Here is a 20416-nt window from a genome sequence, read left to right as displayed (position 1 = left end):
AGGTATTTTTCCAAAGAAGACATACTGATGTCCAACAGACACGTAGGAAGATGCTTACCATCACTGATCATCAGGGAAATACAGATCAAAACCACAATGAGATACCACCTCACACCAGTCAGAATGGCTAAACTCAACAACACAGGGAACAACAGATGCTGGTGAGGATGTGGAGAAAGGGGAGCCCTCTTACACTGTTGGTGGGAATGCAAATTGAAGCAGCCACCCTGGAAAACAGTATGGAGGTTCCTCAAAAAGTTAAAAATAGAACAATCCTACAATCCAGCAATCGCACTACTAGGTATTTATCTAAGGAATACGAAAATACTCATTCAAAGGGATATATGCACTCCAGTGTTTATAGCAGCATTACCTGCATTAGCCTAATTATGGAAACAGCCCAACTATCTACTGACTGAGGAATAGATGTGGCATGTACATACAATGGAACATTAGCCATAAAATGAAATGTTGCCATCTGCAATGACATGGATGGAGCTAGAGTATAATACTAAGCGAATTTAGTCAGAGGAAGACAAATACCATATGATTTCCTAATATGTAGAATTTAAGAAACAAAAGAAACAAGGAAGGGGTGGGGAAGAGAGAGGCAAACCAAGAAACAGATTCCTTACAAGACAGAACAAACTGAGGGTTACCAGAGGGGGAGTGGGTGGGGATGGGTGAAACAGGTGATGGGGATTAAGGAGGGCACCTGTTGTGAGAGCACCCGGTGATGTATGGAAGTGTGGAATCAATGTTGTACACCTGAAATGTTACACTGTATGTTAACTGGAATTTAAAGAAAAACTTTTTAAAAATCCCTGAAGAGGAAAACAAGAGCATAAAAGTTAAAAATCACAGAGCCTACCTTCTCAGTATGTCCAGCAGGAGTGAAAGGTAATAGGTAAACAGTTAAATAGAACCATTCAAGAAAAATGAAAGCAATTAATAGAACATGAGGCCCAAATACCAGCTCCAATGACTGTGCATAATAGAACTGTTCCGCAAAGCAAGGCTGCAGCACCCCCAACAGAAAAAGACTCCCCTGGGAGGTCTCCAGCACTTTTGCCAGTGTGAACAGATGTAGCTGAGGAACTTTCCAAAGTTATAAAAATATCCCCAAACTGTCATTTGACCTTTAAAAATGACACTGGCATTTCAATCTTGCAATGCCAAGTTTATTTAGATGATAAACAACACATCCACACATGGATCGTACTTAAATTCCCATTCCCGTCGGCTGACAGCAGCATCTTGAGGCCACAGAGACTGTAGGGGTTGGTGCCGTTATGATGGCTCAGGGCTTTCTGACATTCTGCCTTCCGGGCCCTTTCCACCGCTCCTGTGGCCACCAAATTCTGATAGAGCATATGTCCAAATCGATAGGGAAGTTGCCCTATTTGCCCACTTTCCAGGTGTATCAGCTCACTTAAATGTCACGACTACTACCCACATTTGTATCGGGCCCTGTAAGGCGGCTATTAGGGCTTTTCCTCAGGTGTAAGATAGGCAGCCTCAGAGATCCCATGAAAATTAAATAGCAGCGTACACACCCAAATACTCGGGCAGGGCCTAGCACAGAGCAAGCCATCGGAAAACAGGAGCCAAGTTTCCCTGAGGTCACGCACACGTTCTCCAGCTCCTAACTTAGTGCTCTTTCTACCAAAACTGCAGTTTTCAGACTTGGGGTGCATGGTCCCTGAATAAAGACTCTCGTTGGAATATTTGAGCACACAGCTCTAAGGGAATAAATTCCCAGACCCTCGGCATTCTTACTTGCTTTCCTAAAACTGAATTCTCGGGTAGAGGGGCTGGTTCTTCTTCCCTCTGCTCCTCTCTCACTTCACAAAAAAGGGCCAACTTCTCATCCATCCTGAATCATATTAAATATACTGTCCCACCATGCTCAAATCTCTAGGGCACCAACCAAAGGTAATTAGAACTATTGTTGTCTTTATGAGAAAGATAATGTCTTTAATGAATGGGTAATAAATCCCTTTGGAAGGCAAGAGGTTTCCAATTATTTGCTTTCAACAAAATTGAAGGAGACCTAATGTCATCAATAGATCATTAAATATTTTTTGCTGAGAGATCACCATATGGTTTTTGGCTTCGAGCTTGAGAGTTCAAAAAACTGAAGACAAAACCACTACAAAAATGCTTTCCATCTTATTTACTTCTTTATGTAGACAAGGTTGACCTCATGAGAACAGAATTATGCTAAACCCCATCTCATTCCAGCAATCAGTAATATTCATCAGTGAATAGATACCAATAATAAAATGCTCCATCCATATCATTAAGAATCCAATTTCCAATAAACGTAGCTTTTATGCTTAAGAGTTAATTATCCAAGTTGGCAACATTTATGGGTTTTTTATTACAAGTGAGTAACAATTTTACAAAAATGATATGTACTCATATGCATGACATTTATGTTTGATTACTTGTTTACTGCTACCAATTGTAGTGTTAACTCAATCTTAACGAGTTTTTAAGACCTTAGTTTATAGCCATAGGAATTTTTTAAAAATTTAAACTCTATAATCATTTTTGTTACCGCAGATATGTGTGACTAGAGGATCAATAAAGGACCTTGAACCTCAAAATATTATGCTAAGATAAAATTCTGAGGGAGAACAAAAATAGAAAAAGGAACAATATAAAATTTCTGGATGTTACTGAGAAGTATATTTATCAAACGATGTTGATATAAAAACTGTTCTAGTTTTTATAATATCCACTGTATGTAGTTTTCATTAGTAAATGTCAGTATTTATAATTCACTAAAACTTAAATGCTTTGCAACCATTTTAAGGGATTTAAAAAATTTAGGGGTGCCTGGGTGGCACAGTGGTTAAGCGTCTGCCTTCACGCTCAGGGCGTAATCCCGGTGTTATGGGATCGAGCCCCACATCAGGCTCCTCTGCTGTGAGCCTGCTTCTTCCTCTCCCACTCCCCCTGCTTGTGTTCCCTCTCTCGCTGGCTGTCTCTCTGTCAAATAAATAAATAAAATCTTTAAAAAAAAAAAAAGTTAGACGTCAATTTGAAAACATCCTAGAGAGTGCATAATTTTACTAAATTTTTTTAGGAGTCATATGAACAGAAAACGGTGATGATCATTGCACCAGGCTCCTGGGTGTGACCACAACTCTTGTGAGAGACGGACCAGGAGGGTGCAGGGTCTATGAAGAAAGAACAGGGGCAGTACTGACAGCATTTGCAGGCAAGGAGGCAATCAGGGGACCCTGTGGGTAAACACACACACACTCCCCACACTCCAACTGCTACATTCCCCATTCTGGCAGGAAATAAGCAAAAAGCTTACAGAACTTCTGAAGCTTATGAAAATGTAAGCAATGTTTGAAAAAAGAAACAAGTTCGGGGTAGACTTCCTAATAATTGCCAGTCAGCTGAAGGCCAGCTCAGTATCCCAGTTAAGGCTGGAGGGGGCCAGGCACAAGGGGAGGCCATCATAAGGGATCCTCTCTGCCTTCTGCAATCGGCGCTGGAAAGACGAATTCTGACCTTCCCACCCCTAGCAAATGACCTTAAAAATCAAGCTATTGCTTGTAATCATGTGCTTTAAAAATAGATTCATTGCATTCTTCCCTTTAATTTACGCTCTCCTTTGTCGCATACTCTCTCTGATTCATTCATCCACGCCAGAAATCATCCATCCTGTAACATGCTCTGGGTCCAAGCTAGGTCCCAGGATGGCCAAGTAGCTAAAAATCACTCCTTGGACCTGCTCTGAGCTACGTGCAGGCCAACTTGCTGGCTTTCACACACACATTAATCAGCTTAGACCTCCTAACCCACAGGAGCGTCAGCCTTCCACCTCCTCTCAACCTAAAATGTTCTTTAAGATGCTTTTTACTCTCTTGCATCCTCCCAGGACTTTTTGTAGACAAGCCCCGTTTAATGCTTGTTCCTCTAAGCACTGTGGTAACAGCCAGGGGTGTAATTAAGACACCCAATTTAGGTAGTTCCACTTGGGTACAGACTAATTTGGGAAAGTCAGGTACTTGCCCCTCCTCCTCGCCCCCAGAAACACAGTCCAGATCTCAGAAACAGAGTAGAGACATCTAACCCCCGAAACAGGGCAGCGGCTATTTGATAGACCTCTCCACAGGGACAGTCACCCACAGAGGAGAACGAGGGAAGAAGAACTCATATTTATAACTTGCCAATAGGTCAGTACTTAAACAGCAGTCCTATGAAGCAGGCAGCTCTTGCCAAAATCCTGCAACCACTGAGCGGGAAAGCTAGATTTGAACACAGCATTGCTTGACTCCTAAGTTCTTACCTGAGCTCCCCACCGGCCTCCAGGGTGAAAAGGCCTAACACTCAACTACTTCATAAGCACCTTCACATACATCCTGCCCTTTAAATGGGCACTGCCAGGAATGCTTTGCTACACAGGCAAATATTCATGGGCCTTCTCTCGCTCTCCTTTTTAGCATGAAAGCTCTTAGAGTCAGCATAGGGGCCACATTTATCTTAAGTTACTATTTAAGGGGTGCCTGGGTGGCTCCGTGGGTTAAGCATCTGCCTTCAGCTCAGGTCATGATCCTGGGGTCCTGGGATGAGCCCCGTGTTGGGCTCCCTGCTCAGGGGGGGAGCCTGCTTCTCCCTCTCCCTCCCTCCTCCCACTGCTTGTGCTCTCTCAAGCACTCTCACTCTCAAATAATAAAATTTTAAAAAAAGAAAAAAAAGAATGAAGGTGAAATAAAGATGTTTTCAGACAAAGAAACAAGCAAATTTATGTTTTTTTAAAGTTACTATTTAAAAGGCTCAATATAATCCTAGACACACAACACAGACTTCAAAACTGTTATTTGACCAACAGTCTCTGTTCAGGGCTCCTTTCTGGGAAGAGATTCCTTCTGTAAGAGAGCCCCTCAACTTCTAAGCTCCCGATAATTCATTCACTTATTCAACAAATATTTAATAAGCATTTACTACATGCGACATGGGAGGCTCTGCTCTGAACGCTGAAGATACAACAATGTGCAAAAAAAAATCCCTACCCTTATGGGGTTTAGATTGTAGTGGGAGAAATGGCCAACTGAAATACAAAAACCACATTATATAATGTGATCTTAAGCAGTATATAAAGAATCCACAACAGTGTACCTTTTCCTTGATACAACTAGATGTACAAATATTTATATGTAGTTTTTCTACTAATTTACTCCTCCACCATTATCCAAGTTCTGTTTAAAGAGTTATAGGTCAAGGGGCGCCTGGGTGGCTCAGCTGTTAAGCGTCTGCCTTCGGCTCAGGTCATGATCCCAGGGTCCTGGGATTGAGCCCCGCATCGGGCTTCCTGCTCGGCCGGAAGCCTGCTTCTCCCTCTCCCACTCCCCTAGCTTGTATTCCCTCTCTCGCTGTCTCTCTCGGTCAAATAAATAAAATCTTTAAAAAAAAAAAAAAAGTTAAAGGTCAAAGATTTGCCTGATGGGTGATCTGAAAACTAGATAGGAAAAAATGAAAGCATGTTCCTTACACTGCTATATACACACTTTTCAAAGCCACAGATTCACACAAAAAATGAAGACTTCTCTTTATAGGACAGGCTTGGGGAGAGAGGCTAAGTCTTCTCCCAGAACTAAGTGTCTCACTTGGGCCGCAGGAGATGGGCACGCAGCTGCCCACCCCTCCATCCCATGCCCTGCTCTCTGGACAGTCACACACCCTCTTTGCTCAGGTTCTTTACCGTGGCTCCCTCCACTCGGAGCGCTCTTCCCCCCTGCCCTGTCACCCACGCGGCCCCATCATCCTTTAGGTCTCAGCTCACATGTCACTTCTACAGTCACTCCACGTGACAACCTACAAGCCCATTAGCGGCCTCCGCTCTGTGCTCCCAGGCCTCTGCATTTCTCCCACAGGCACGGATCCCAGCGTGCATATGCAGTCCTGACACCTGACCTGTGAGGACTGGGAGGCACCCTCTCTGTTCGCAGGGGCAGTACTCCCTGCCTGGACAAAACATAGTGCCTTGCACACAGCAGATGCTCAATTGACATTTGTTAAATGGAGAAGGCATACTAATTATATTCAAATATCTCCTCAGTGTGGCCATGGGTAAGCTCAAGCAGGTGGAAGGAATCTTGCAGGGCCATACACTCTCACTGCTAACATACAATCGTCTTAGATAACTGTTTCTCAGTTAATGGAGAACGTTCAGCATTCAGCACACTCAGCCTTCAAGGGAGAGAGGAAGATACAATTTATAAATACCTGCGTTTCAGACTGAAGGACGAGGGTCTTAGTTTCTGCATGTAACATACATTACTATTTCAAGTTCTCTTTCCATTGCTGGAGATTGATTGGGGGGGGGAGCCCCTCTTTTAAGTTTTCAGTTATTTTGAAGGAAAGACCAAATAATCAGACTCGTGGTAGACAACCTAACCACCCTCCTCAGCACAGACCACTCCAGGGTTTTCCCAACACGCAAAAAGACCCAACCAATGATTTATTCATTTTGGTTTGAACCCAGGGAATATTCCTAGTCCTAAAATAAATCACAGACAAGAAAATTAAGCCTTCTATCAACAAGTGACCAGTCTGGTGACCCCGACAGCGTGGGCCATTGATGGCTGGCGTAACCAGCACACCAGATGAAGGTTCCTACATCTTCGTGCTGCAGGGAGGAGCTGCCAGTGCGAGAGAGCAACCAGCAGGTGTCCGCAGCCTACCTGGGCTTCGGCTCCTCCCACGTGAAACAATTCTGGACTGTCCCTGACCTCCATGCTACCCTCAACAATTTTTCTTCCATTCAACTCCACCTGTCCTGAAAAGATATATGCTCAGTAGCTATAGTGGCTGATGTATATATATCAAGGGAGGGAAAACATTTTAATATTTTATCTTCTTGCAGAAATGATCCTTTTTCACAAGAAATCTTGTTTAAAAGCACACATATTATAATACATATATAAAAGACTACAGTCTATATACTAACTTAGCCGTTTTCACCTGACTTGAAAAAAGAGCAATCTGAAATCCAATGGGCTATAAATGAGATTGTATAAGATGAAATAAAATGTTCATAAGATCAAATAATATTAGGGAAAAAAAGATCAAAAAGGAAAATTAGAAGTTGATGTGTCCAAGAAGACAGACCTCAGTTTCAGTGTGGCAGGGGACAGCAACAATGTTAGAATACTCCTGTTGAGGGGCACCTGGGTGACTCTGTCAGTTAAGCAACTGACCCTTGATTTCAGCTCAGGTCATGATCTCAGGGTCATGAGATCAAGCCCCACCTTGGGCTCTGGGCTCAGCAGGGAGTCTGCTTGAGATTCTCTCCCTCTGCCCCTTCCTCCACTCTCTATCTCCCCCTAAAATAAATAACTCTTAAAAAAAAAAAAAAACTCCTGTTGATCAAATGCTTTACGTACCACAATGACGTATCTCCATCCAACTGGACATGTTAAATGAGATAAGCCGCAGGAAGGTAAAAAATGTAGGCTTAGGGGCACCTGGATAGTGCCAGGTGCCAGTCAGTTAAGCATCCAACTCTTGGTTTCGACTCAGATGGTGATCTCAGGGTTGTGAGATGGAGCCCCATGCTGGACTCCATGCTCTCTCTCAGCCCCTCCCCCGGAATAAATATATCTTAAAAAAAAATTAAAAAGTGCAGACTCTAGAACCAGAGGACTTGGGCCCAAATTCTGTGTCTGAACAGCTGTACCACCTGTTCAAGTTACTTCCAGGCATTTCTACTCAACTATGAAATTGGGATGCCAATTATACCAGGGTAAATGACTATAATAGATTCATGCTGCCCTTTTAAAAATCTCTGTGCTCACCAAAGACCTAAATATCAGCAATAGGATGAAAGAATAGAAATATACTAGTACCTACCTTCCAGGGGCTATTGTGAGGAACGAATAAGTAAAAACACCTAAAACCCTCAGGGGGGTTCCTGGCCCATAGTGAAGTGCTCAACTGATGTCAACTACATTCTGTTTGTATCCATAGTAAAGAGTATTTTAACATTTATTTTAAATTATGCACAAGAATTACCAGGCATGAACAATGGATTATCTTCGTTTATTGCTGTGAATTGGAAATCTGTTCTAAACCTACCTACTTACTTACCTACCTACAGACTGGTGTAGCAATTTTATTTGTGTTTTGGAGGGAGGACTTGAGATCCATAGAAAACCTAAATATCATTCTTCAACGGCATTGCAAGTCAAGTACATAATGTGTTAACTATACGGACTGAGCAAATATTTCCTCAGACTTCAAAACGTTTGAATAGACATATCTGAACATTATTGAATTCTGTACCCAGGAAAAAAAAAAAGCACTACTTGAATACCACCTGGAATAGTTAATGAATAAGACCACTGACTTTGGTTCTTCTATTTTGCTTTTGTAGCATGCCTTAAAAGCAATTACTATTCCATTACTGTTCACACAAGAGAAAATTTACCAGCTTGTAATTTAGAGGCAAGTGGAGTAGACAGAAGAAAATGGAGTCACCCACTATAGTTTCCAAGAAGCAGGAGACAACAGTCTAAATGTTTAAGAGACACACGTTCATTGCACCAAACAATAATCCAGGCATGTTTTCATGTCTATTCATGAGAAAGGATAATCAGGGAAAAGTAGGCTGGAGGACAAAGAATGATGGAAAAAGACAACACGGAGAGGCAGAAGAGAGAATGTCTTTTAAACCCAAATTGTTATTTCTGGTCCATTAAAATATCAAAATCCAAGTGAAAACTGGTCTTCATAGAAAACTCAAAAATTAGCCCTAACTCAAGTACCGTGCACCCAGGGAGAACACGGAAAATCTTCAGATTTAACACTGACAGACTAAGAAAATTCGCTGCAGTTTTATACACACAGTTTTAGAAAATTCTCACGTTGTATCAGCCCTACAACGTGATTATTAATAAGGTTGTAGACGGGGAGAAATAAAACACAATGGGCACATTTCAGGTAAAATCGTCATTTTATGCTACACCTAAGAGATTCTTTTAGGTTTCTTCACGTTGACAAGATAATTACCCTACACTAAGTAACTGGGTCAAAGGTAAAAGTAAAGGTAGCTCTCTGGTCTCCATTCAGGAAACACAGGCAGGACTTAGTCCTTGAGGGGAAGGGCAAACATGGTAAATTTGAATATCCTTTCGATTGTGGCTCCAATAAGCTGCATATAAAGAGGGGAGCATACTGATGCTTCAGAAAGGGAACGAGACAGAAAATTAAACCTCAACTCCTCCACCTGCCCAGCACACAAATAGCTTAACTGCACCCAACAGAAAATCGAAACAAAGGGCCTCTTTAGTTCACTGCTTGCCAGAAAGGCATCTTCAAGATGCCTTCTCATTAACTGAGTCCTCTCACGCCCCCCCTTAAATGTCTCACAGTTGGCCTGTCTTCCAGTCTTTGCTCATTAAAGTTAAAATTTTTAAAGTTTTTCTTCTTGCTGGGAAAGGACTGTTTGTTAACCTTTCGATTCAATTGATTTCCAAAAGGTGAAAGCAACTTCCCCTGAAAAGCATCAGCTTTATTTTTTTTAAAGATTTTATTATTTATTTGACAGAGAGAGAGAGACAGCCAACAGACAGGGAATATGAGCAGGGGGAGTGGGAGAGGAAGAAGCAGGCTCCCAGCGGAGCAGGGAGCGCAATGCGGGGCTCAATCCCAGGACCCCAGGATCACGCCCTGAGCAGAAGGCAGATGCTTAACGACGGAACCATCCAGGCACCCCAAGCATCAGCTTTATTTATTTTTTTTAAGATTTTATTTATTTATTTGACAGAGACAGCCAGCGAGAGAGGGAACACAAGCAGGGGGAGTGGGAGAGGAAGAAGCAGGCTCCTAGCAGAGGAGCCTGATGTGGGGCTCGATCCCAGAACGCTGGGATCACACCCTGAGCCGAAGGCAGACGCTTAACAACTGCACCACCCAGGCGCCCCACCAAGCATCAGCTTTAAACTCAGGAAACACCGCACGGTTTTCTAGCAAAGAACAGAAGTCTCATTGATAGTGTTATTGAAAATGTAACTAGATAGTCACATTTATCTGCAGTTGTGGCTTGTATTAAAGTAGCTTAAATTCTTCACAAATAGGCTTTTCCAGAGGGTTAGACAGATAGGGTGTTCCGACAGGCAGGATTACCTGTGATCTGTGGGGTAAAGCCCCCTCCGTGCCACAGAAAGAGCAGGAGAAGCTGCTGGGATACTGCAAACCTGAAAAACCCTGTCCATCTCCAATGCACAGTCCAGTTTCTGTGGCTACCACTCCCGCTAAGCGTCATTAGCAAGTGGATGTGGCTGTTAATGCAGTGTTGTTCGATGCAAATATTTCTTTCCTGGCAGCATAGCTCAGTTGAGAGGGGAGGCTGAAAATCGGTTAGCTGTATGGAAGAAGCAAGCAGCTCTCCAGTTACCAGGGAGGAATAATTGAACACAGATTGCCTGTTGCGCCTTTAATTTAATTTGGAGACCTTTCATCTTTCAGTTTCCTTCATTTGCAGCCAATGCTTAGCGAGCTAATTTGTACCTGGTTCATTTTCCTCCTTTTATCTTATCGACATTAACATCAACCATGGAAATTAGAAGCACTATGAATAAAAGATGAAGCCTGACTTGGGACATTCTCTCCTTAAGTACCGTGAATGACTTAAAAACTAATTTGTGTGTATGCACAATATGGAGGACTGAGATCTATCCGCCTCACCTCTACAGCACCCTTGACGGGCATCTTCCCTTCCCCCAAGGAGTTGCAGCTTTTAGATGTTTTATCTAGTCCTACCTGTTCTCCAAGAGAGCCAATGCCTGGACTATAACGCACATGGAACCATCTATCTTAGAACTGGTATAAGGTAGACCATCCCATTACTGCATAAAACCAAGGATGCATAAATCCCACTAACCTGACTTTTTAGAGAGTTCGATATCGCTTGCCTTACAAGGAAAAGAACGCACTGCAAAAAGGAAAACTAAATGTATCAACATATATGCATGGCGAACAGATGCCACTCTGTCCAAAAACACTGTGTGTGGGGGAGGATGAGAGGGGGTGGAGAAAGGGACTAGCCTTGAAATTACTGTCTGGGAGTGGCCTCTCGGAGCTACAGAATTTCAATTCCAAGCGTATCATGTGTATGACGTTTTTTTAAACAGTCCTTCTGTCGTATATTTTGTACCACTTGGAACCTCTCCATGAAGAAGAGCTGCACATGCTCTTCAAATAAGTTTGATTTTTTCCATTACTTCCAACTGTACAAAATTTGAGTGTCTTGTATGTTTTGCATGTTTTTCCCTTTTTAGTTTCCTCTGGGCCAATACTATTTTCTTCTCCTCACCCTCTCCTCCTTTATATTCTCTTTCCAATGGACCAATGAAATGTCTACTGGGATTTTTTTCTTGCTGCTCAACATCCCCCACAAACAAGTCTTCCTTTCAGTTCGGGAAGCCTCAGAGGAAGACTGTGCTCAATTGTTTCACTGCCTGTAATGCCAGCTCTTCTACTCATCTAACCCTCACACCAATAGGCTAGAACCCGGAGATAAACCAAAACTCACACCCCTTCACAGCACATCCCCCTAAAAAGTTGATTAATAATGATGTGCATTACATATACAAGACCACACATTTTTACAGGTAAGGCAACTTAAAAAAAATACTTCGGAATTTAAAATTATGGTGTATTGAAACGTAAAGGTCTTTGCTTCAGAATACAAACCACTGTATCTTTTGGGGAAAGAGTATGTAAGCAGGATCAACATTAAAGCCCAACTTAAAAAAAATCAGATTATATCTCTAATCTTGGTTATAATAAAGACAACCCCCTGCACTGTCGAGCTTATCTATTTCTTCTGAGGAACATGGAAAAAAAGCCCTACATTGCAAAAAAGATGGAGAAGGATGGAAAGCAATTACTGGTCCTTTTATTCATGGAGGAGAGGATGAATAGAAATGAAGGTGGCAACTGCCCTTTAAAAATGGGATCCTTAAAAGCCACATGGACAGAAAAATTAAACTGAAAGGGTACAGAGTCACTCTCTCCCAAGGTTAAGAAAGCCAAACATTTATTAGGATGAAGGTGTGGGGCGTTTGTGTTTACTAGACACACAGATTCTCCAGTCTACCTGGCAGGAAGGGGGGGTGTGATGGAGTCTCAAAAGCAGGAGGTCAAGGAATTTGTGTAAGGAAAGCAATAGTCCCACCAAGTGTCAAAGAGTCCAAGTTTTTGTTTTTTTCCAGGTATCTTTGTAAGGAAGAAAAGTGAAAACCATGCACTCTGGACTCATTCGCAGAGCACACACAAATTGCAAAATACTAGCCTCAAGAAGTAACACCTGTCTTAACCCCCTGCTGGCTCTGTGCACGAGTGGCCTTCCAAGGGAAAAGAGCCATTTCGGGGGCAGGGGACCGCGCTGCTCCCAGGGCCTCATAGGGAGCACCATGACACAATGGGCAGGTGCAAGAGAGGCTTTAGGGAAAGTTGAGAAAAAGAATGGGGCTGTCCGCCTGATAATTTGGGCTGCAGAAAGACATAACCACAGGGCAGAACAGTCTCAACTCATTTACCAAAAGTTTTCCTTGAAAAAGAGGCAATCTTCAGAAGCAGGGCTTTTGTGGGGTGCAGGAAGACACAGAGGTTGGACCCACATACACACCTCGGAGAAGTTACTGTTTTCACTAATAATCATTTCCGTGCCATCGGACTATAAGAGAAATTTGTCTCTGGGGTGATTCTTAGTCACCATCTCCACCTTCCTCCCCATATAGTTCTAGACTCGGGAGTACACCGACCTGCCCACTGAGCTGGGACCTTCCGCGACCGGTTCCTGAGAGCGTGCCTCCCCCCTGCCCCCGCAGCGACTCTCCCTGCCATCTGGGCTCCATCCTCAAGTTAGCCAGAGCCTCGTTCCTGGAAATCCTCGCGCCTCACCTGTGCTACTCCCTCGGCTCAATCTCAGGACCAGGTGGACTGTGAAGCCCCTGGCCACACGCCCTCCCTTGAGCCACAACAGTCCTTTGGTCCACTCTCCACCCTCAAGGCCCGCGTAAACACGCCAGGACCAGCGGAAGCTACAGGCTGCCCGCGAGAAGCGCTCCACCTGTAGTCGCGAATGGGAGTACGGAAAACTGAGAACTCCCAAGTGCAGCCGCAGCCGGGCCGGCCCCGAGGCCCCTCCTGCGCGTCCCCCACCCCACCCCCCAAGCTGGGGCGGGCCGGCAGCTACCTCCTGAAACAGCTCCAGGCTGTAGGTGTTGTCGTCGTCGGCGAAGAAGAGCACTCCGGACTGCGCGCGCTGGTGCTGGTGCCTCTGGCGCAACCAGGCGAGACCGGCGTTACGCTGCTCCGTGGCGCGCGGCAGTCCCGGCCTCTTGTAGCGCCGCGGTGTGGGCACGTGCAGGTGCGTGCTGGGCAGCCCGGCCCGCGCCAGGAAGCGGCTCACCAGCTCGCTGCGCGCCGCCGCGTCCTCCACCAGGATCCAGTGCAGCTGCGCCACCTGGCGGAAAGTGTTGGCCAGGCGGGTCAGCTCGGCTTTCTGCACCGGGCGGCTGTAGGTGGGCGTGATGGCATAGATGGTGGGCAGAGGCGGCTCGGGCCGCGGCCGTGGCTGTGGCCGCGACTCGTTGCGCTTCTCCCAGCCGCGCCCGGGGCCAACGTCTGGGCCGCCCCTGCGGAACGGGTGTCGGGCGCCCCCGCGGCCCACCGCGTAGGGAGAAAAGTAGGGGCGCGGGGTGAGCGGGGGCGCGGGTCTGCGCGTGTCCACGTCGAGCATGATGATGACGATTAGGATCCAGGGCAGAAGGATGAAGAAGCGGCTGAACAGCACGGACTTCATGGTGCGCTCTTCCCCGGCCTCTCGGACGCCCCTAAGAGGGGAGAGATGGAGGACCCCAGGGCGCAGTTTGGACGGCGGCAGCGCCCGCACTCAGGAAGCCGGGGCGGGTGCGTTCTCCATGGGGTCTGAGGACGCTGCGGGGGCCGGGAGCCGCGGGACTCAGCCCCCTGGCGTGGGAGATCCGCGCAGGTGCCGAGAGGCTAGGGCTACAGGGAGTGCAGGCGGGCTGGCGCTGTCCCCCGGTCCCGGTGAGTCGGCGGGAAGCGGGACTCTGTCCAACCGCGCGCTGCTGGCCCCGGAGTTGTGCCGAGCGCCAGGAAAGCGGTGATCCCCAGCCGCTCTTTCTGAAGAGTGGGAGCTGGGAACCGGCCCCAGGGCTCCTAGCCACTCCCGTCCCGCGGCGCTGCGGGCAAAGGGACTCCAGCGGTGTGCTCCCAGTGCGCTCTCTGGGGGCACCTTCGAGGGCGGGAGGCAGGCGCTGAGGGCTTTCCTTCGTCACATCCCAGCCGGGTTGGCGAGGACCGGGAGGGGACGCCGGAGATCTTGTGCCCCCAGCTCTGTTGGCTCGCCGCAGCGGAAGCCTGCACTCCCGTCCTTCTCTCTTCTCTTCTCAGAACCTCTCCCGGCTCCGGCAGCAAGATCCCAAAGCAAGGAAAGAAAGAAAAAGCGAGGGGGCGGGGGCGCTGCAGACTCCAGCGTCCTCCCAGTCCTCCTGTGGGAAGACAGCAGCGCTGCTACTGGCGGAGAGGGGCTGCGAGGGGGAGGTTGCGAGGGGGGCCCCGGCTCTCCGCGGGGTCTGCCGCTGACGGCCCCGAGAGCCGGCTCGGGAGGCGGCTGCTGCACCGCCGGAGGAGTCGGAGGAGGGTCCCCGCGGGGCTGCACGACCTGCGGGAAGGGCTGGAGGCTCGTTCGCTCATCTCCGCGTGCTCTTAGCTTTCTGAAATACTGCAAGGTCTTTAGAGATCAGCCAGGAAACCCCATTCACGTGCGGAAAACTCGGGAGACCTGGGGGGGGGCTGAGGGGGAAAGGCGGAGAGGGTAAAAGATCCCCCGCCAGCTGCGGGGTTAGTGTGCTGGCGTGTGTACCCAACAGCGGCAGCAAAAAGCGCTTTCACTGAAAGGCAGAAATAAAGAGAAGCCCTGGGAGATGGAGGGGTGCCACGCATAGGTGTTTGGCATGTGAGATGGTCCATAAGAAAGAATCCATCCAAATCGTTGCTGCCTGCCTGCAGTGAGATCATGGGGGGCGGGGGGGGGGGCGGGCGGGGAGGATTCCTAAAACTCCAGCTGAGTATGTTTAACTTGTTTTTCCTTCAGTAATTTGGAGTCACATTTCCTCACAGTTCGCTACCATCAGAATTATTCCGTTTGACCCTCCCGACGATCCTTTTAAAGAGGCCTGGAAAGTAGGATCACCTTCATTTTATGGATGAGGAAGCTGAGGCTCAGAGTTTAAAGGGATTTCTCCGAGGTCAGTAGCAAGTGGCCAAGTGGAAATAGAAACGTGGGTCCCCGGAGTCTAGCCCGTGGCTTCCTCGCTGCTCGGCCCGAAGAAATCACTTTACGCACAGCCCGACCGGGGAGGGGTTGGCCCTCCTAGATGTATAAACATGGTGCAATCAAAATCAAACAGAGTACGAAGACATACAGAACCATGACAGTGCCTGGAAGACGAGTAAACAGCTGGTGCTTAGTTAGGACTTTTTCTATCTAAGGGACCTACTAGCTGAGTCCCTGGCTGTCTATAAGGTACCGGGCAGAAGAGGGGCCAGGCTTCATAGTCACCTCCCAGAGAGGGGCTTGCAAAAGCAGCAGGAAAGCCTTTCTCCCGCCAGCCCATGATAAATAATTTCTGAGCCCATCTTCTCTAGGTTGTTTGTCTTCCTCAGTCTCATTCACTAATAAATCCTTCCGATTGCGCATTCCGTGTGAGGGCTTGCTGGAGAGCTCTGGAGCTGATAGCCCACCCCACCCCCAGCCTTTTTAAGAATCCTCAATTTCTTAGCCCTACTATTGCTGCTATCACCGGGTGTTGGAGCGTCTGTGAATTTCCCTAACTTCCTGCTAGAGTCTGAAACCTGAGGGTGAAATTTATAGTGTTAACATGCACTCCCTCCCCACCCTTCCACCGCAAGGGCTAGCCTTCTGTCCCGACCTCCCTGTATCAGCCACAACTCCTAGTATAAACTCAGCAGATTAGTGCATCCTAACATAGGAAATCATGAATCCAATGGACCCTTTTGCTGATTCTCGGCTACCCTAATGGTCCCCTGAATATAGCACAGCTTCCTGAAAATGTGTCCTGACCAAGCTTGGGGGTGCCCTGCCTGAAACCAATGTCAGTATCTTGGGGCAGTTAGGTGGTGAAGGGAACCCAGTAAAGCCTTTTCTTAAACACTAGAAAACAGCACACACCTGAGGACCCTTGCAAAGATTACTGGAGTCTCGTTCATCCTACTGGAATTTTTAATGTAGTTGAAGAGAAATGCCTTGTGTGTTAGCGGGAGTGAAGCTCAAGTGGTTACTGAATTGTATTAAGAAACTTCACTAATCTTTGTTAGTCAGGAATTCTTGGTTATTCTTACGATTCCTAAAAACCCATTCCTAATTGCTTCTTCTGCAGCAACGAGGGCTATTCACAGATGAGACACTTTAAAATCAATCAAAGTTAGGGGTGTCTGGGCCGCACAGCGGTTAAGAGTCTGCCTTCAGCTCAGGGCATGATCCCGGCGTTATGGGATCGAGCCCCACATCAGGCTCCTCCTCTATGAGCCTGCTTCTTCCTCTCCCACTCCCCCTGCTTGTGTTCCCTCTCTCGCTGGCTGTCTCTCTGTCAAATAAATAAAATCTTTAAAAAATAAAATACAATCAAAGTTTCGAACTGGAGATTTTAACTGGTGCTCAGAATTCACAGGTGTCATACAACACAACACTTAACTAGCACATTCACATTAAGGAGGTCACTTCATCGTTTCTATTATCTTTCGTCAGTATTTGCATCCAGGTTTACCTCATTCAAACATCTGTTAGGGGCATCATGGTTCTTAACGTCAGGCCGACCTTGGTTTGATTCCCAGCTGGGCCACTTGAGCAACTTTAGAAAGTCGGCGAGCCTCTCAGTTTCCTCACCTGAAAAATGGAGTTAATAATACATACTCCGTGGAAATCTTGTAAGGATTAAATAGTATAAATTAGGTAAAGTAGTTTGCAGAGGAGCGGGCATTAGGCAGGCAATGAATGGTATTTAAATGCAGGTAACATTTGTTCAAAAGAAGATCTTAACCCAGGAGATCTTGCAGAATCATCATCACACAGGAATAAAAATGAGATCCATTTGAAACAGGACTGACAATGCCTCTAAATAGGGCCCCCGCCTGTCAGGAAGGTGTCAGTGTGTGTGGTAGTCTTCCCCCATTTGAGGTAGGGAGGGGAATAAAGAAATATTTACCCCAAATACAAGGTGCAGCTTGTCATGCAATAAGGATGACATGATTCCAAGTGACATTTCTTTCAAATGACTGAATATGCCATATTGTTTTACATTCAGTGACTCAAAAATGTGAACCCACATCTTTCATGATCAAATCTGAGTCAAGAAAAAGATACAAAATTATTAAGAATGTCCATTTGAAGCATAAAACCAGGGTAAAACACTTTTAAGTGCAAAAATGTATCATGCTTTTAAAATATTTAGAGAGTTTATCAGGCACCAGAATGGAAACGACTCCTTTTAGTGGAAGCTTGAAGAAAATTTTTTTCTTCATTTTTATGAAGCATAGTCACTGAGTAGCTGTAGTACTTTTCCATATAGTCTATGATATTTTTACATAAAACAATTTAAACTTGATCTGTGGCTGATAATGAAGGTTGGTGGAAGTCACTAGAGTAATTAAAATAATTACCTAACTTCAGAGCTTCTGTACATCCTCTCAGTGTTTATTTTCATTTAATCTCTCTAATTATTTGTGTAACAAAGTGAGCATTGCTTCATCTGTACTAATGAAGCCTTAGATTGCTGGCATCAGCCACAGCATTTCATCAGCATTCGGTTGTTGTTCTCAGATAAACAAAGGTAAAAAAAAAAAAAATCCCATCTGGGGAGTTAACAAAAACATACCGTATAATCACTAAACATTTCCATTTTGCCTTGATGAGTAATATGCAACTGTAACTTCTGGAGCAAAAAGATTGCAGCCCGATTAGTGCACTGTATCGAACTGATCCCATTTGACATTTGAGCCTGGGGTTCTGCCAGTGTGACTAAATCAACCTTCAAATGAGCATCTGGGGACATGCTGAATATTCTTAGTCAAGTAAGAAAGAGATCAAGAAGAAAATCTGTACACAATTAAGTATTTGTAAATGTCTATATGATGACATGGGTATGCAAATCAGGTTGTAAAGAGAATCAGAACGAATTCACGGGCAAGTAATAATGTCATGTGAAGGTATTGATAATCAATACCCACAAGTATGTGAACATAACTTTCTGTTAAAATATCAGACATGTGAAAGAGTGACATCCAAAATAAATAATTCTAACAGCCTCAAATTCCAGGGATACATGACAGTTTCATTGATAACTGTCAGAAAAATGACATCCAAACCACAAATTAAATGGCTCATTTGGTTTATTTTCTTGCATCTGGAGCCTCTACAAATATCACGTTTGGCCTAGAATTGTTCTAAATTATAATGGTTCCTTAAAATTTTAGACATTTGCAGCTATTATGTACAAAATGTGGTGTTAGAAGTAATTTGTTGAGTAAAATCCCATTTTTATATGATAGGTTGGGATCAAGGTTATTCAGTAAAAGTGGTTTTCTAGAAAAGTAGAAATTGGCAATTCATCCTAACATTTTCACTGAAAAATAATTCTACTCAGTTTGAATAATAGCTGAAGGTAAAACATGCCAGTGTTCCTCCTTTTCTTTATTAATGAATTAGGGTCCACAAAAACCCAATAAAATATGTATAAAGACGTACTAGCACCCTTTATATCTTTTCCCTTGCTATTTTAAAAATTGGCATTTACATTAAAATGATAATTTGTTAGCAATAGAATTTTACTGTAAAACTACACAACCTACCTTTCATGGTTGTTACGAGAACCAAAGGAGATAATGTAGATTAAAGTACTTTAAACACTACGGTTTATACACGTAAAATAGAGGTTATTGGCCATGAGCTGATAATTGAAGCTGAGAGATTACACATGGGGTTCCTTATATTACTGAGCCTACTTTAACACATTTCAGAATTTCTATTATAGAAAGTTAAAATGCATAAAATAGATGATTATGTATTACAGTTTGTTTACCAAGAAAATACTGATGCCACAGTCCGGGAACTGAGTTGGTAGATTTCCATAACTCATTGAATCAGTCTCTGAGCCCTGAAAATAGGTCAGTTCAGTTAAATGGTTATGTCCTATTTTAGGGGTCAATGGTGGATGTAGAAGTGGGGGGGGGCATCTAAATTAGGCCTCAGATAGTATGAGCAGCAGGTATTTAATGAGGGGCCTTTCTATAGAAACAGAGGAAAAACAAAGGTTAATGATGAAAACAAACTATAAACTCAGTTTTTGAGTCCAGAGGGCCCAAACGTCAAGATTTTTAGATGTTGGGCTTGAAGCAGCTTTAGATGGTGGGGTGAAGGCAAGCAGTGGCAATCCGATTAATTAATAAATTAATTAATTTTATTTTATTTTTTATTTTTTAATTTTTGGTTTCTTTAAATGTCCCTGGTGGTGGCATCAGATATTGTGATGAACTTTCTGAGTGACTTACGTAGCAGCTGGCCTGAAAGTTATCCATTCATGATCTGTTGTGGTGATTTCTTTGAAATGTGTATCAAGTCATTCAGCTTCAGCTTGCAAGGCTTCAAAAAAAGGGCAATTTTAGTTTTTAGTGGTGCCAAGTCAGGAGGGTGGGGGAAAAACTGGAAACAAGCATTGACAAAAGGGACAAAACAGCAGGAGCCAGTTTACGAAGAGGAACAAAACTTAAAACCAACAAACACAGCCCCGTCCAACAACCCCCAAGAGTATGTTGTAGTTTATATTGAAACGTAGAATTTCCTGCCTAAGATTACCCCCATTTTTATTAAAGATAATTGAAGAAGACTAATTTGTTTATAAGACAAATTTACTCCCATTAAGTTTGGCCTATTTACATCAGTGCAACAAGAACAATGAAATATCATATAGGCTCTTTTTAAGTCTACTTTGCTGGAACCTTAATAAAAAAAATCTCAGATTGAGATTTTAAAAGTTTAGTTGAGTTTAAAAGCCTACTGAGGTTGGGGCACCTGAGTGGCACAGTTGGTTAAGCGTCTGACTCTTGGTTTTGGCTCAGGTTGTGATCTTAGGGTCGTGAGCTAGAGCTCTGCGTTGGGCTCTGTACTCAGTGCTGAGTCTACTTGGGTTCTCTCTCTCTCTCTCCCTCTACCCCTCTTCTCTTTCTCTCTCTTTCAAAAATGAATAAATAAATCTTTAAAAATAAAATAAAATAAAATCCTACAGACATTAATAAGCCAAGTCAGGAACTTGCCACCAGACTTTGCCTACAATACCTATAGATT

At 44.7% G+C, this 20416-nt stretch overlaps 1 protein-coding gene across 2 annotated transcripts in view; it reads right to left on the bottom strand.

Annotated features, from left to right (window-relative positions):
* The window catches only part of B3GAT2 (beta-1,3-glucuronyltransferase 2), a 243899-nt gene that overhangs the window by 60805 nt on the left and 162678 nt on the right, over positions 1 to 20416 (bottom strand). For both annotated transcript variants that reach the window (XM_087856969.1, XM_087856970.1), the window contains exons 6-8: positions 19624 to 19714; positions 17283 to 17420; positions 13226 to 16963 (exon numbers count right to left, since the gene is read on the bottom strand). In XM_087856969.1, the coding sequence (XP_087713095.1) occupies positions 13226 to 13834 (609 nt within the window). In that variant the 5' untranslated portion in view covers positions 13835 to 16963; positions 17283 to 17420; positions 19624 to 19714. The remainder of the gene's footprint in view (positions 1 to 13225; positions 16964 to 17282; positions 17421 to 19623; positions 19715 to 20416) is intronic.

This window comes from Ursus americanus, chromosome 29 (genome assembly GCF_024610735.1).
Source record: "Ursus americanus isolate L20-20 chromosome 29, mUrsAme1.1.p, whole genome shotgun sequence".
NCBI classification, from domain to species: Eukaryota; Metazoa; Chordata; class Mammalia; order Carnivora; family Ursidae; genus Ursus; species Ursus americanus.
Note: the sequence above shows the minus strand (reverse complement) of the source record. Positions and strands in the feature narration are given on the sequence as shown.